At 51.5% G+C, this 18,011-nt stretch overlaps 1 protein-coding gene across 13 annotated transcripts in view; it reads right to left on the reverse strand.

Annotated features, from left to right (window-relative positions):
* The window catches only part of GRB10 (growth factor receptor bound protein 10), a 162,190-nt gene that overhangs the window by 4,469 nt on the left and 139,710 nt on the right, over positions 1-18,011 (reverse strand). For 10 of the 13 annotated variants that reach the window (XM_021101958.1, XM_021101955.1, XM_021101957.1 and 7 more), the window contains 5 exon segments: positions 13,386-13,463; positions 11,128-11,244; positions 10,203-10,269; positions 9,938-10,025; positions 360-453 (listed from right to left, as the gene is read on the reverse strand). In XM_021101958.1, coding sequence (XP_020957617.1) covers positions 360-453; positions 9,938-10,025; positions 10,203-10,269; positions 11,128-11,244; positions 13,386-13,463 — 444 coding nt within the window. 13 annotated transcript variants of the gene reach the window in all.

Here is an 18,011-nt window from a genome sequence, read left to right on the forward strand (position 1 = left end):
CCTTAGATGGAGTGGCCAGAGCTCCTGCGCAGCCTCCTCCATGACCCCACGTGCTCCTGCCCACGTCCTTGGCTGGCAGCTCTGCCCCAAGTCCCCCATCGGGTGCAGTTCCATGAGCTGGACAGCCGTGTGGGGTCACGGCACGAGGCCACCACTTTCAACATCCCTTCTAGACAAACGCCGAACGCAATTTCAAAGAACAAACCTCTCAAGAAACGTTGGAAAGGATCCTGGCCCTGAGCTTGAAACTGTCTCAAGCTCACTGCTCTACAGTCTGGCTCGTTTGGAAATTGAAAATCACATCACGAATACAACCAGAAAACAAACAAACGAATTAGTGTGAAAACGTCAGTACTTACAGGTAAGATCTGGAAGTTTTTGATTTTCTGATGATGACACAGTGTGAGGACAAATGCCTTTGGATTACTCTGGCTGTCACGGAGGAGAAAAAGCCTAGGAATGCAAGCGTCAGTGGATGGTTAGTGTAAAAAACCCAGATTACGGGGGGGAGGGGAACGGGGTGGCTTTTGGGAGTTTGGGATTAACAAGCGAGAACTGTCACATCCATGGATAGCTGGTCCCTGTGATGCACACCGGACACGAGCCCAACACGGAATCAACTACACTTCAATAAAATAAATTAAAAAAATGTGGACTACACACACACACACACACACACACACACACACACTTGCACCCACCCATGAACACAGACAGGCTCGAAGCCACGACGGTTCGGGAGGCCATGGGAGCGGAGGGGGCTGGAAGGCAAGCTTGCCCCCCACACCCAGACTGGGGTTTCTGGCTGTGAGTCTCCTTGGAGAGGAACCAGGGCCCCTTGGGGGTGTGGCTGAGGCAGAGGACGCACCGGAGGAAGCCAGCACGTTTCCCGCCAGGAAGTCAAGACGGGTTCCAAGGATGCTGACCCAGGAGGCGGTGTGGCCACATCCATGCGTCCACACTGGCATGATCCGTAAGTGAGCAGATAAACAACAGAGGAGGACAAAAGCCCTTCCTAAGAGCGGAAGGCCAGCTAGACCCAGAGGAGGGAGGGATGGGAGAGCCACCACCAGCCACCACCATAGATCTCACCACTGACAAGATCTTCAGTGATGCTGAAACCAGCCTCATGGCTTGATGAGAAAGAGAGTATCTTCCCAGCCTTCAAGCACCTGCCCCCAAGAGTTAGTCATGCCAAAGGGGCAGAGTAACCTGCCAGCGGAGAAAGTATTGGGGTATTCGAGCCAATAGGAACAGGGCAGCCCACCAGGAATGGGACAGTCCCCCAGGAATAGAACGGTCCCCCAGGAACAGGACAGCCCACCCCAGCACCTCCTAACAGGATGTGCTAAGCCTGGCCCAGCCTCTCCTCCAGGGAGTGAGCAGCGGGCCCAAACCAGCACGTTCTGGCCCCAGTGCTCCTGCTCACAGCATGTGTCGAGAGACAAAGGAAGCCAGGCCCGTGCTGGCCCAGGGCGGTGCTGAGGCCAAGAAGTTCCTTCCTTTGATGATAAAGGATGCAACTAGGACCCCTGGTAAAACCTGAGTCACGTACGTGTCAGCTGACAGAACCGTGCTCATGTTCATTTCCTGATTTTTATAATGATACTGTGGTTACATAAGAGAAGGCCTTGGTTTTAGAAATTTTATATTGAAACAACTGGGAATAAAGGGGCCTTATGCCACAGCTTACTCCTAAATGGTCAGAATAAAAAAAATGCGAAGGAGAGAGAGAGGGTGTGTGACAATGGAAAGACGCTGCAAGGTTCACAACAGTGTGCCTGGGTAACTTGGGAACAGTCTCTTTTTTTAATGGTTTTTATTTTTTCTATCAGAGTTGATTTGCAGTTTTTTGTCATTTCTAATGTGCAGCAAAGTGACCCAGTCACACATACGTGTGTGTGTGTGTGTGTGTGTGTGTGTATTCTTTTTCTCACATTATCCTCCATCATGTCCAGCCTCTCACATGATGCTTGTAACTCTTCTACAATTTGAAATCACATCAGAAAGTCTATAAATAACAAGAGGGGGCGAGGATGTGGAGAGAAGGGAACCCCCTACGGTGGATGCAAACTGGGGCCGCTACTGAAGAAAACGGGGTGGAGGTGACTCAAAACCCTCACAACAGCAGCTTCCATCGTGGCTCAGCCTCAACAAAGCCGACTAGTGTCCACGAGGACTTGGGTTTGATCCCTGGCCTCGCTCAGTGGATTAAAGGATCCAGTGTTGCCGTGAGCTGTGGTGTAGGTCACAGACGTGGCTTGGATCCTGCATTGCTGTGGCTGAGGTGTGGGCCGGCGGCTACAGCTCTGATTAGACCCCTAGCCTGGGAACCTCCATATGCTGTGGGTGCGGCCCTAGAAAGACAAATAAATAAATAAATACATACATCAAATACTAAAACTACAGTTACCATATGATTACCTACTCCTGGATAGATAGATAGATATATACAGATATATGGATATATAGATATGGAAAAAATGAAAACACTAATTCTAAGAGATACATGCACCCTGATGTTTACAGCAGTACTGTTTACAACAGCTAAGACATGGAAGCCACCCAAAAGTCCATCGACAGAAGATAAAGAAGATGTGGTACAGACATACAGTGGAATATTACTCAGCCATAAAAAGAATGAAATACTGCCTTTGGCGGCAATGTAGATGTACTTAGAGATTCTTATGGTTTGTGAAATAAACCCGACAGAGAAAGACAAATACTGTATTCTACTTACACGCAGAATCTAAGAAATTACACAAATGAATGTATATGCAAAACGGAAACAGATACAGAAAACGAACTCAGGCTACCAAAGGGGAATGGAAGTGGTGACGGACAAATTAGAGGAATTAGAGGATTAACAGAAACAGAGTGCCACGTGTAAAGTAGATACAAGACTTTACTGCGTAGCTCAGGGACTCATACACATTGTCTTACAGTAAATAACCTACAATGGAATACAATCTGCAAAAGTACTGAATCACTATGCTGTACACTTGAACTAATACAATATTGTAAATCAAAGCTACTTCAACATAAAAAAACACTTCAGGAGTTCCCGCTGTGGTGCAAGAGGATCGCGGTGTCTGGGGAGATCTGGGTCACAGGTTGGATTCCTGGCCTGGCACAAGTGGGTTAGGGACCTGGTGTTGCCACAGCTGGAGCACAGGTCAAGTCTTCGACTCGGATCTGATCCCGGGCCTGGGAATGCCATATGCCTGGGGTGGCCAAAAATGAAAAACAAAACAAAACAAAACTTCGAAAGTGTTGGAGTAGCATAAAGAAGCACGGACCACTGCTTCTCCACAAACGCCTCTGGAATCAGATAGTGAGGCAGAGCCACTTGTTAGAAATGCAGAAGAATTCCCAGTGCCCTAATCCCAGTGACAAAAAAGAAACGGCCAGGGAGGAAACAAACTTTAAAGGTATCAGGAAGTTCCTGTCGTGGCTCAGTGGTTAACGAATCCGACTAGGAACCATGAGGTTGCGGGTTCGATCCCTGGCCTTGCTCACTGGGTTAAGGATCCGGCGTTGCCGTGAGCTGTGGTGTAGGTCACAGACACGGCTCGGATCCTGCATAGCTGTGGCTGTGGTGTAGGCCAGTGGCTACAGCTCCGATTGGACCCCTAGCCTGGGAACCTCCATATGCCGCAGGAGCGGCCCAAGAAATGGCAAAAAAAAAGAAAAAAAAAGAAAAAAAAAAGACAAAAGGTATCAGACACCCGACCTCAGTGGTCAGCTAAACCACCAGTTTCTAGACTGTAATGTCAAATGGGAGAAGCTATATGTGACTGGAAGATCCTGTGCTTAAAAGGCAAAATCTTTTTTTTGTGCTACAGGACTTGTCAGAGCCTTTAGAATAGAGCTATTCATCCTGGCTTCCTCAGGCCTGGCCGAGGCGTCCCATGAGGCCTGACTCTTCACAGCACTTTCTAAGCAGGCCGGCCCCTCTTCTATAGGACACGTTCTTCAGAATACAGTTTGGAGATGAGATTCCAGCCAGAGCGGAGTTCCGCTGTCCAGCTGGGTGGGCGGGAGTGACGGGACCCTGGAGCACGGATCCGCGCGCGGTGCCCGGGGCAGGGCTGCGCACCGGGGTCTTCCTGTCTGCCTCCCACATCTGGGTGCTTTTCTCCGAGTCGTTTCACTAGTAGACACCCAGGAGTCGGCAGGGCTGGGCCCTCCCAGAGGAGAAGCCGTGGCTGTGCTTCCTCAGTGACCCCGTTTCCTCCTGAGCACCCCAGGGAGCCGCCACAGACGCTGTCTGCCTCCCAGTTTAGGGGTGCCACCCGAAAACCCTGAGCTGCCCCTAGAGGTCTGGGTTTTATGGGTCATGTCCAAAGGCATGACTACCTACCCCAACGACTACCTACACGGAGGAGCCTGAGATTCCCGGGACCGACACTCAGGAGCTTCACGATCACAGCCACTGCCTTCCCAGCGCTCCCTGCAGCAGCAGCTACACGCTCAGGGCTGTTGTGTAGACAGCATGGGTACCAGAGCACACAGTCCATGCAGCCGGAGGCATCAGTGATCACCACCAGCAAACCGCAGGGCCAGGGGTTTCTGGAAGGGGAGCTACCGGGGAGACGAGGCTGGGGGCTGGCGCTACGAGCGATGGTCCTGCTTAGGGGATCAGAGTGGAGCCCCGGGCCGTCTCCACCTCTCCTGGGACTGAAGGCAGGGCTCGCTCTTCTGTTCAAGAAAGAACAGGGCTGCTTGTGCCGGGGGCTGGCGGAGGCCAGAGGACCGCGCGGCCCAGGCGCAGCCCAGGTACTGCACACACCGCTTTGGTCAGGGCTCACGGAGTCCTCCCGTGTCTTCATTTTACAGTCAGGAAAGCGGGGCACAGAGAGGTTAGGCACATTTCCCAAGGTCACACAGCCGGCAGAGCCCCAGCAGGAGCACAGGACGGCTGGTAGAGTGGAGTGGGCGCGCAGACGGTGAGTGCCCTATGCTCTTACTGGGTGCGGGGGTGGCCTGCAGACAGCACCCTGCTTTGCCCCCCGGGGAGGGAGAGCTGCAAGGGACTCAAGTTTTGGCAAGGAAGATTCCTTCCGCCCAGTGAAGGGGCCTCCAGGGCCGACAGAGGGGCCAGCTCAGAAGGCACAGAGGTGGGGCCCAGGGCTGCCGGGGGTGGAGGGGCTGGACCCCGAGTGTGAACGAGACGGGGCGCGAGGGGCGGCAGAGCCTGCAACGCTGTAGGTCAGGACGGGGCCGCAGAGCAGGCTTCGCCCCTTGCAGAGCTCCCTCGGGTCCAGGGCCTGGGCTGGGCTATGGGCGGCCAGAGAGGGGACAGAGCACCGGGAGCTCCGGGCCAGCAGGGCGTGGGCACACGTGTGCAGGGACTCGTGTGTGTCTTTCCTCCCCCACCCCGCCCCCTTCTAACTCCATCTGTGATTTGAGGCTGAAGCTCCAGGAAGCAGTTTCAGAAGGTCTGCCACCCTGCCTGCCTCTCAGCATTGTTTTCTCTTTGTTGTCTGACTCCCTGAATTGGCTTCCTGCCATTATCTCTGCGGGGACGGGTATTGACGAGGGATCGACTGTTTAATTTACCTCGTGTTGCAAAGCTCATTTCCTCCCTAAACGCGGGAATCAGAGAAGGCGCAGCATCGCCGAGATGGCATCTAAATTGCTCCCATCCGCCCGCTGGCGTGTTTTGCTGGAGCACCAGCAGCCGGATGTCGGGGTTGAAAATTATAACCTGCAGCAACCGAGACTCTGGGAAGGATGGAGAGGGTGAGGGCGACGTGGGGAGAGCAGACAGAGGTGACGCCCACACCTGTCACCAGGGCAGCACACAGGCAGCCTCGACAACTGGGACTTGACCCCGGGAAAAGTTGCAAGACAAACACAGTTTTTGTTTTTGTTTTTTAAAAAGAGCCGGCGTTCTGGTTGTGGCTCAGCAGGTTAAGAACTTGACGCTGTCTCTGGGAGGATTTGGGTTGGATCCCTGGCTTTGCTCAGTGGGTGAAGGATCCGGCCCTGAGTGAGCTGTGGCGTGGGTCACAGATGCAGCTCGGATCTGGCGTTGCTGTGGCTGTGGTGTGGACATCATTCTGATTGGACTCCTCACCTGAGAACTAACGAATGCCACAGGTGTGGCTGGAAAAAGAGAAAGAATAAAGAAAAAGAAAGGAGCCCACACTCAACACACAGCGCAGGGACCCCGGTGCCAAGGCCCTGGGCACTTTCACCCCTTTCCCCACAGTCCCTGGGAGGCTCTGTCGACACACACAGGGCCCCGTGCCCCATCCCGAGCCTGATGCTTCAGCTGCTTAGGGATGCGGGCAGCATCACCGCTGCCCTGAGCCCCGGGAAGGACGCTGTGGCCTCGGCACCAAATACGCCTCCTTGGCACCTTCAGTTTTCTGTCAGTAAGACGTCGCCGGGCAAGCAAACCCAGCCGGCTGCCTCCGACGGACTCCCACGGGCCACAGGGACCTGGGGCCCCACGGGAACATTTGGGGGTTCGCTCCTGATGGGGAACACGGGTAAGCCCTCTGCAGCCCCGGGAACAACACAAACCTCAATGCAAACAATGTCACTGAGACAACACAACATCGTCACCGAGACAGGCATTTCGGAGCATAGGCTTTGCTCTCGGAGGCAGGCCAGAAAGATCAGAGGAGAAACATCTTTCTTATAGTCAGGAGGGGTCGTTTCTGAGGCTTGAAAAGGGACAGTTCTGTGTTAAGGTGACCTTTCAGAAAGGCCGTGTGGCACAGGCGTACGGCCACACAGGCCCAGCGCCATCCTGACACAGTTCACCTGGGATCTAAGGTGCCTGAGCTCTAAACACACAAATGGAAATGAGCAAAAAAAAGAGCAGGAGACAAGAGGGCGGGAGGGAGGGGGGGCAGAACAGCACGCGGTCTGAGGACACGATGGCCCTCCTACAGGGGGGAGGTGGAAGAGCCAACGCAAGTAGGACTCAAAACCTGCCCATCGGACAGAAAAGATAAACGTGAACATATTTTTAAAACTCATATAAACAGGAGTTCCCACTGTGGGGCAGGGGGATAAGAATCCAGTGGCTCAGGTCACTGGACAGGGGTGGGTTCTATCCCAGCTCCAGGAACTTCCATATGCCTCAAGTGCAGCCATTAAAAAAAAAAAAACTGTGTAGGACTTCCCACTGTGGTGCAGTGGAAATGAATCTGACTAGGACCCATGGGGACATGGGTTTGATCCCTGGCCTCGCTCAGTGGGTTAAGGATCCGGCCTTGCCGTGAGCTGTGGTGTAGGTCGCAGACGCGGCTCAGATCCCGAGTTGCTGTGGCTGTGGTACAGGCTGGCAGCTACAGCTCTGATTGGACCCCTAGCCCGGGAACCTCTATATATGTCGCAGGTGCAGCCCTAGAAAAACAAAAGACAAAAAAAAAAAACAAAAAACTTGTATAAATAAAACTCCCATAAGTTGAGTCAAAAAGACAAATGACGATCTGGGGAAAAAATGGATATAGAAAATTGGCCAAAAGATATACGGTCAGTTCAGTGTTGCCAAAAGGAGAAGAAATGCAAACCGCCCTGCACACACGGCTAGAGACCCAGCTGCCCGGATGAGGGAGACGCAGGTGACAGCTCCCCCCGCTGGAAGAAGCTGGGGGAGAACTGTGACTTTAACACACGTTGGGGGAGGGGACTTGGCCGTCTTGTATCACCCGTCCACTCAACACCCCTCCTAGGAACTCAGCAGTGAAGAGATACGGGCAGGACTAAGAAGATGGGGCACCGCCTGTCCTACCAGAAGCCTGGAAACGATGAAGCTTTATTATGCAGAGAACCCAGCGGGGACACAAGAGGAGGCCGCCCTCTGGTCGCCCCGCCTGTGCATCCTCAGGACTCCGAGCTCAGGACGCGAAGCCTGTGTAAGGAGAGGCAGACACAGAAACAGGTGGGTCGTGTGTATACTGTGAAAAGGAAACGAGAGAAGGATGAACGGATACTGATGAAAACGGCTCCCTACTGGGGAGGGGGGCGCGGAGCCGACTCACCAGGCAAAGTGCCCTGTTTCACAGTTTTGGCTTCAGAACCAAGGAAATGTCTTAGTTTAAAAGGTGGCATGAAATTAAAGAGATAAGACATCAGACCCACTTAACAAAAATCGAACACCAAGAGGCACGAACCTAAAGACGTGCCGGTTTTGGGGGGGATCCACAGAGAAGCATCACTGTGAGGCTGGGCGGCAACATGGCCCGTCTGACGGATTGAAAGGGCAAAGACCTGAAACCCTGAGTATGCAATTAGCAAGTGACTTGCTTCCTCAACATGAAAAGACGGGGAAAAAGGAACGAAAACTGGGGTGGCCAGAGCCTATTACTCTGCCGAGGGAGACTTCGGGGCACTGGATGCCACTGGAGATCCTGATTTCAACCAACGGCATTTAAAGGACTTTGGTGTGTGCGGCCAGGATGGGACGTGACAGGACACTAAGAGATCCTGTTGATTAAGTGCACTAGTGACACTGCGGTTGGGCCCAAAGAAAGGGTCCCTGTTTGTTAGAGACACTCCCGCAACAGTTACTGGTAAACATTCCGGATGTCCTGGATTACCTCTAAGATACCCCGGAAGGCGAAGACGAAGAAAAGTGAAGAGAGGGAGAGAAGAGAAGAAGGAGGGAAGAAATAAGAAAAGGGCGGGGAGGGTAGGAAGCAGACTCAGGAGGGCAAGACCTGAAGCCTGGAAGCAGCGACTGATCCATTAGACGCTTCTCGATCAACTGAGTTTTAGATTTCCATAACAAAAGTGTTTCTTTTTTATTATATGCTGTTGTTTTTGGCCGTGCCCTTGGGATGCAGAAGTTCCCAGGACAGGGATTGAACCCAAGAGCCACGGCAGAGATGACACCAGGTCCTTAATCCACTGAGTCACCAGGGAACTCTCCGCTTTGCTGTCTTAAGCCACTATGGTTTGTGGTTGGGCTACAATGCGTAATCAAATGCTGTAGGCAATCCCACCAACAGGGTCATAGGGTTCCTTTTTCTCCACACCCTCTCCAGCACTTATTGTTTGTAGACTTTTGGATGATGGCCATTGTAAACGGGTGCAACGCCTGCGGAAAACAGCATGGAGATGCCTCAGAAAACTAAACATAGAACTACCATTCGATCCAGCAACCCCACTCCTGGGCATCTATCCAGACAAAACCATGATTCACAAAGACACATGTACTCCGATGTTCATTGCAGCACTATTTGCAATAGCCAAGACATGGAAACCACCTAAATGCCCATCGACAGAGGAGTGGATCCAGAAGAGGTGGTACATATACACAGTGGAGTATGACTCAGCCATTAAAAAGAACGAAATACCCGCATTCTTAGCAACATGGATGGACCCAGAAACTCTCATGCTAAGTGAAGCCAGCCATACAATGAGACCCCAACATCCAGTGCTTTCACTGACATGTGGAATCTGAAAAAAGGACAGACGGAACTTCTTTGCAGAACAGATGCTGACTCACAGACATGGAAAAACTTATGGTCTCCGGAGGAGACAGTTTGGGGGGTGGGGGGATGCGCTTGGGTTGTGGGGTGGAAAGCCTGTGAAATCAGATTGTGATGATCATTATACAACTACAGATGGGATCAATTCATTGAGTAATAAAACAATAATAAAATTTTTAAAAATGCTGTAGGCAAAAAGATGTATTTTTCCATGTGCCCACTGCCTGATTGATTAATTAATTGAAAATAAGTAATCTGTGTTTTTCGTTGGTTTGAATTTCATCAAAAAGACAGAGGATGGTTACCCAGCCTGGACAGAAAGGGCCGCAATCCCTCTCTCCACGTCCTGGCTGCGCAAGGTCGAGCACCAGCCCCGCACCCCGAGCACACCCCTCGGCCCTAACACAAGGCGACGGCTACCCCCCCCAACCCCCCCGCCCCGGTCCAGCCGACGCCGGCTGCTGCCCGCCGCAGCCCCTTACCCATCCACCAGCCCTTGCTGCTTGATGATGCGGTGCGACTCCTCCCGGGAGATCCTGCCGTGGAACCAGTGCTGCGTCCTGTGAATCACTGCGGGACAGAGACGGCGCGTGAAAGCCACGCACACCTGCACGGGGGCCCGAGACCCGCGGCCGCACCTGTCGGGCTGCGCTCTGGGCCGGGACGACTTCATGAAGCTCGGGGAGGGCTGAGGGCTGTCTTATTTTATTTACGTACAAAAATACCAGGCCAACGTGCCGTGTTTACCTGTACTTAGGGTAGAAGGGTGGAGGGGGCTTTGGCTACCTAGGATATTCATCCGCGTGCTTCGCTTCTGCAAAAGAAATCCCCGCGTGAGCGCGAAGACAGCAGAGTGACACAACCACCCAGCCACCCAGCCACCCGGGGCACCGCTGGGGTGGGAAGCTGGCCAGGTGACGGGGCCTCTGACCGTGGAATGACAGCGGCCTGAGTCCCCTCTGACCACCAGCACAAAGAGCTTACGGGTGGCAGTCGTTAAAAACAAAAACCGAAGCAGCCCCACATATTTTGAATGATCCCAGTCTGGAAGCAGAGCCTTGTTTCTCATGCAGAAGATACGCAGAAAATTCCTGATAAATCTCAGGAGAAAAGCAGGAGCTCTTCCAGGAAACCCTGGCAGGTGTGCCCACAGGTCAGTGGCTCTGGCCATGTGCTCTTTGCTGAAGCCGAGGGGCGGGAGGCTTTTGGAGCCAGAGCTGCGAGCTGCTGTTTTGTACATTTTCTTGGAAGCTCAGAAGAGTTTGGAGGTTGGCTGCTCGTCTTCCAGCTCGAGAGGAGGGACTTGAGCCTCAGAGACCAAGGCCTCAGAAACGGTTCAGGGCCGCCTAGCTGGTTAGTGGTCAAACCACGACAGGAAAGCCTGGCCCTGACAACTCCCCAGCAGGAACTGGTGAGCCAAGAGGTTGGAGGGCACTGCTCCTCTCTCACCCCCGCCCCCCACCGGCTCAGGGATGTGGCCGTGGCCAGGTGCTGGGCATGCGGAAGAGCCCAGAAGAGCCAACTGTTTCCTGCAGGCGGGAACAGCAGCCACCCTCCCTTCCCAGCACCTCACCCCCTGGCCAACAGCACAGAGCCACCCCTCGGGGGCAGAGCAGGGTGGGCAGCCACCTGCGAGGGAGCCTGTCCCGGTGGCACCCGGCCCCGGCCTTACCCTCCAGGCGTGGCCTTCTTCCAGCGCTGCACTCTGGGCCTCGGCCGGGTTCTCGATGACTCTTCCCGTTTGCCCAGAAAAATCCATCGCCACGAGGGAGTTCTCAGAGACGCTGCGCTGGAAAGCAAGGGCCACCCGTTCTTAGGATGCAGCAGGTGGGAACCTTGGCCTGGAGGGGCCACCAGGACCCGGGAGGGACAGGAACGGACAGCAAGTGCCCCCACCTCCCAACCCTCCAAGGATCAGGTCACACCATCAGCGCCCCAAGGGCTTTGGTTTTTCTCAAGAAGAAGAAACGAACTAATCCTCTCGAGGCTGCTGAAGGCTGCTCACGAGGCTGCTGGTGCCCACAGGATTTGGACTGAGGAACCCTTTGCAGGCTCTCTAACGAGAGCCAAGGCCCATCAAAGCGATGCACGTGTCCAGGGCGAGCCAGCAGCCCGGCCCTTCCCTCGGGTAAGTCGGGCCAGGGAAACACGGGGGCTCCTGCTGCAGCTAATCTGACTTCTAGGAACGGACACTGAGGGAGCGATAAGACTACATTTTTGTTGCGTTTTTTTTTTTGTCTTTTTAGGGCCACACCTGAGGCATATGGAGGTTCCCAGGCAAGGCGGCGAATCGGAGTGGCAGCTGCCGGCCTGCACCACAGCCACAGCAACAGCCTGAGCCACATCTGTAATCTACACCACAGCTCACGGCAACACCAGATCCTTAACCCACTGAACGAGGCCAGGGATCAAACCCAAGTCCTTATGGATACTAGTCGGCTTCATTACCACTGAGCCACAGTGGGAACTCCAAGACTGTGTTTTGACCTTTCTGAAAATAATATCTCTGAGGACATCTGAAAGTCCTCTCAACTTGAATTAGTGACCTTATGGAAAGCAGAGATATTAAAAAGTGGCACAGCACACAGCCGTGACTCCTTTCCGTGTGTGGACATCATTGAGTCGTCTGCATTTTAACAGTCTCTACACGGCATCCCTCAATAACTGCTATCAATTCACACCTGAATATTGAAAAGGGGCACTCTTTAAAAAATGTCATCCATTTCAAAGCAGATTAGGATCGCCTAGCACGCTTTTAAAAGTAATTCTGATGAGACTCCATCCCAGACGATTAACATTAAAATCTCCAGGGAAATTTAACTACATCACATTAACTTCATTCTTTAATAACCTTATGATTTTGAGATTGTTTCTTTTCTGTAAAAAACATTTTTTCACAATATCGCACCCATCAAAATGAATAACGTGCAGTGTTTTTCTACAATGAACAGTTTTCCTCATACACGCAATGTGATATTTTTAATAAAAATGCTTGTCGGTTTATAAAAGGATTTAACATCCAAAACACAATCTAATTCGAGCTCTAAATTTCTGGATGGAGAGAGTAACTTTGCTATAACCGTGACAAACAGAACAATTGCTTTATTTTATTTTTCTTTTTACGGCTGCACCTGTGGCATCTGGAAGTTCCCAGGCTAGGGGTCACATCAGAGCTGCAGCTGCAACCTCTGCCTTAGCCACAGCAATGCAGGGTCCGAGCTGCATCTGTGACCTACGCCACAGCTCGAGGCAACACCGGATCTTTTACCACTAAGCCAGGCCAGCGATCGAACCCACATCCTCATATAGACACTATGTTGGGTCCTTAACCTGCCAAGCCGCAGTGGGAACTCCACAACTGCTCTAGAGGAATGGTAAAAGGCCCTTGAAATGACTGAATGACTTCTAGAAGCAGTTCAACAGGTTTATCCATATACAAGATTTTCTGTAGTAGTTAATAAAATACTGCTTTTTTGAATATAAAAACAAAATTCTGAGAGGATGAAGTGTCTGCACCTCTGAGAACACAAGAGAATGCACTAGAGTCAATCCTCACAGAGCAGGAAGGACTCGGGCAAAATGTTACCAGCACCACGGGTGCCAGGGCTGCAAGGGACAAAGCACGGGGGGGAGAGGCGGCTCCTGAGCGCAGCTGTCGGGTTTCTGGGCCCTCGAATAGAACCCGTAGACCGACCGGCAACTGCAGGAGCCCTGCGGGGATGTGTGGGGGTGGGGAGAGGGGAGGCAGAGGGGCGAGCTCCCCGAGGGCACACGGCTGGGGAGGCAAGGTGGCGAGAGCGCCTGACTTCTCCGAAACGCACAGGCTGGCTGTGCAGCTGCTCTTGGGCAGCCCCGTCTGAGAAAGATGCCCACAGCCCACGGCGACCCCGCTGCTGAGACAGCTCAGCTGCCAAGACCGAGTTTACTCACCACGGGAGCTGAGAAGGGGGACAGCACGGCCTTCCTCTGCTGCGGGACCCTGTAGTTCTGGTAGAGGAGCATTCCGTACTGAAGGGGAAGCAAAGCCAGAGTCAGTCGCCGGGGCCGCGGAGCCCCCAAAGCCCCACGCATGGCAAACCCAGGGCACACAGGAGCAGCACCCGCAGGCCTGCCGACAGGCTGGTGGACAAACCCCCAGCAGAGCCCTCTGTCTCGGGCCTGCCGCCGCCACCACTCCGTGGACGGTTCCTGCTGACGGCTCTTGGGATGCTGGGTGGGCAGGGGCTGAGCAGGGCAGGGACAACGGGATAACGATGAGCCGAGAACCACAGGTGACTTTACGGAATGTCGCTAGGGGCCGAGTTCTGTTCTAAGTGCTCATGCTGCTATTTTATTTCCTCCTCTCCGTTTTCTGAAATATGTACTTTATCCTTGTTTTAGAAACAAAGGAACTGAACACAGAGAAGGGAAGCGAGTGGCTCAAGGTTACGGTAATGATGAGCCGGTAAGGATTCAGGATCTGAATGTATAAGCTTGTTCCCAAACCAGTGCTCTTCCAAACCACCGGGCTCCCTGCCCAACCAGCTCAGCAGCTCGTGCTCCATGTCCCTGGGCAGTGTTACGCACCAAGGATCCTGCAAGGCCTCCTACACTCCCGACATCCCAACCTACCCGACGGAACTGCCCACTGAAACCACATGGAAGAGAAAAAAGGGCAAAAGGAGAAAACACAGGTCTCAAGTGGGCTACGCCTTCCTTTCCACAGCCCTTCACGGATGTAAGTGCATTTCCGGCTTGAGACCCTGCAGCAGGCGCTCGTTTCTAAAATGAAAGTATTTAGAACATGATGGAAAAAGATCTGACATTGACACAGCTGTGCTCTCGTGAGAGGGGAGGAGAGAGCATGGGTCAGAAGCAATATGTAGGAGATAACGGCCAAGAATTTTCCAAAACTAAGCAAAAGACATCAAGCTACAAAATCTAGGCGTGGGATAAAGACACAACACACAGAATCACCCAGGAACATCATGGAAAACAGAGAGAATGTTGGAAGTAACCAGAAGCAATGAGGAGGCACAGCCGACTTTTTAACACGAATGGTGAGTTGGAAGACAGTGGGAAGGGTGGAATGAGGAGATAAGAACTGCTAGTCTAGGATTCAGTGATGGGTGAAAAGTTCCTTCAGTAATAAAAGAAAACTTAAAATACACCGAACAAACAAAAATGGAGAGATTATGTTGCCCGCTGGCCCACTCTAAAAGAGCTGCTGCGTGGAGATCTGGTCCCAGAGAGAAGAATGTAGATGCAGAAAGGAATAGAGTGCTGCTACGGAGGCCATTAAATAAAACACAGTACATAAAACTCGAGTGGTTTAAAGTGTAGAGAAAACTGAAATACACGATAAGATATTTCAAAAGTGGTCACGAATGGAGTTCTCCTGTGGCAGCAGGTTAGGGATCCAGCATTATCACTGCAGCAGCTTAATTGCTGCTAGGATACAGGTTTGATCTCTGGACTGGGAACTTTTTTGGGTGTGACCAAAAACAAACAAACAAAAAAACAAAAAGTGGTGCTGGAGTCCAAGGCTCCTTGGCCTGGAAGAGGTCAAAGTACTAAATTATATCAGACTACAATCAACGAAATGTGTAGATGCCGTGACATCTAGAGTAACTACTAAAGCATGATAAGAGAATGCAAAAGTGATATGTTAATAGACATTAAAACTTCTTTTTTTTTTTTGTCTTTTTGCCTTTTCTAGGGCCACTCCCGTGGCATATGGAGGTTCCCAGGCTAGGGATCGAATCGGAGCTGCAGCCACCGGCCTACACCACAGCCACAGCAACACAGGATTCTTAACCCACTGAGCGAGGCCAGGGATCGAACCTGCAACCTCATGGTCCCTAGTCGGATTTGTTAACCACTGAGCCACGACGGGAACTCCTAGACATTAAAAATATTTTTAAAAATACTTGATGAATCTCCCTGCCAAACAAATAGAACAAAAAACAAAGACGGAGGTAAAAGGGAATATGAGACAGGTAGAATAAACAGAAAACAAGCAGCAAATTCAAGACTGACGCACAAACAGTAGGAATAATCATACTAAATGATACACTTCCTAACACACACTCCAATGAAAAGATAATCGGAGGAAAAAACCGTGATTATTAGAGCTATATCCTAAAAGTAAGGGTCCAGAAAGGCAGGGGAAATGTGGAAAGAGAAACGCCACGCAGATGCCCACCCAGACGCAGCTGAGGAGCCACAGCCAGAGCGGACAGATTAGATCTAAGGCAAGGAGACGGCTGTAGATAAAGAAGCTTCTTTCCGAAGGACCAAGGGATCAACATGCTGAGAAGATATAAGCATCCCGCAGTGGCGCGCACCTAACGACACACACACGTACCTAAGCGTGGGTGTCTACCTCTCCCTCTAGAGGTGTGTGTGCATGGATGAAGTAAAGGGTTAACTGCGCCCATAGAAAGGTTTGCCCTGGCTCCCGGGAGGGAGTCTATTAGCCCTGAGGGGCTGCCTGATGAGAGGGTCTTTGCCTGGGGGCCTGAAGCCGGGCTGTGCAGACGATGCTGGTGAGGTGAATTACGAGGGGCCTGGAGCCACACTGTATCACACTGGGCCTCTGGGGTGTCTGCAAGCAGCTGTGGCTACACGGCCAACCCCGTGTCATACTCTAGACATCAAGGATCCGGTCAGCTTCCCTGGCTGTCACACGTCATTGCTAGGAGAAGCCAGCACTGTCCACATGGCCCCAGGAGCAGAGGACAACCAGAACCCCATGCCTGGAACGCTCTAGAAACCCCTTCATGAGCCTTCTCCCACTGGTGGTTTTAATTCTGCATCCTCCCGCTGCAACAGACCATAACCCTGAGTCTGAGCCTTGCTAAGTACCCAGGAACTAGCCTACCTGGTAATTAAGGAAGCTGAGGATGGCCTGGGGGACCCCCTGAATTCCCGGTGCGTCTGTGTGTATGTATATATTTCCCGCTTTTCTTTCTTTAGTCCGAATTTTGATCGTCTTTTTATAATGTCTTTCTTTTTTTTTTTTTTTTTTTTTGTCTTTTTGCTATTTCTTTGGGCCGCTCCTACGGCATATGGAGGTTCCCGGGCTAGGGGTCGAATCAGAGCTGTAGTCACCAGCCTATGCCAGAGACACAGCAACGCGGGATCCGAGCTGCGTCTGCAACCTACACCACAGCTCACGGCAACGCCGGATCGTTAACCCACTGAGCAAAGGGCAGGGACTGAACCCGCAACCTCATGGTTCCTAGTCGGATTCGTTAACCACTGCGCCACGACAGGACCTCCCTTTTTATGTCTTGAAAGGAATACTTTGACCACTGATTTTAAGCCTTATTTTTTCAAATAAAATTTAAGACTAAAAAGTTGCCTCAATTTCAACTTCAGTTGCAGTTTGTCATATTTTTATATTTACCTGTTTCAAAATCTTTAAAATTGTTTTTCCGTGTTTTGTCCTTGACCTGTGAGGTGTTCAGCTAGCTTGTCTCTTAAATAGGCATACAATTGTGCTTTATTTGCATTGTGTTTTTATTTTATTTTATTTATTTTTTCATCTTTTTGCCTTTTCTAGGGCCACTCCTGCAGCATATGGAGCTTCCCAGGCTAGGAGTCCAATTGGAGCTATAGCCACGGGCCTACGCCAGAGCCACAGCAACACGGGATCCGAACCGCGTCCGCGACCTACACCACAGCTCATGGCAACGTCGGATCCTTAACCCACCATGCGAGGGCAGGGATCGAACCCGCAACCTCATGGTTCCTAGTCGGATTCGTTAACCACTGCGCCACGACGGGAACTCCAGCGTTTTTAAATATTATTTTTGCTTTAATGATTAAAGAAGACATTTCCAATATTTATTACCTGCGGTGCCACTACAATGAATTCATATTTTCTTTCCATTAACAAACACTAGCACTCTCAGAATGGTAGTTTTATTTGTATAGCCTCTTTATAGGGTGTAGGTATTAACCCTTTGTGCACAAGCTACGGTATAAATTATCTTGTATTTTCTTTTTTATTTCAGTTGGATGGGTTTTAAAGAAATGTTTAGTCTGGCCAGCCTTTTCTTTTATACTTTCTTTCATTGCTGCAAAAGAAGAAAGTCTGACCATAGAAATACTTTGTCCTTCTTTTGTAATCTAGGCCTCTCATTTCTGATTCACAGCTAACTGAATGGGACCCTTGCAAAGCACGCAACAGCTGGGATCCTGCTTTGTGTGCAGAGAGACCAGAGGGACATTCCCAAGTTAACCAGAGTGGCCATGCTGTGCAGAGTCCCTGCTGCCAGCTCTGGAAGCATCCTCCCCGTGTGTCAGTGTGAGAAGCCACGTGGAAGCATAAACAACACAACGCCAACTTCTTTATCTTGGAATTTAATACAACATTTAACCTTTTTACTCATATCCCCACCCCACCCTTTTATGGGCACACCTGCAACATATGGAAATTCCCAGCTCAGGTGGCATCAGAACTGCAGCTGCAGGCCACAGCCACAGCCACAGCCACAGCCACGCCAGATCCAAGCCCCATCTGTGACCTAGGCTGCAGCGTGTGACAATGCCGGATCCCTAACCCACTGA

The sequence above is a fragment of the Sus scrofa genome, chromosome 9, assembly GCF_000003025.6.
Source record: "Sus scrofa isolate TJ Tabasco breed Duroc chromosome 9, Sscrofa11.1, whole genome shotgun sequence".
Lineage (NCBI taxonomy): Eukaryota > Metazoa > Chordata > Mammalia > Artiodactyla > Suidae > Sus > Sus scrofa.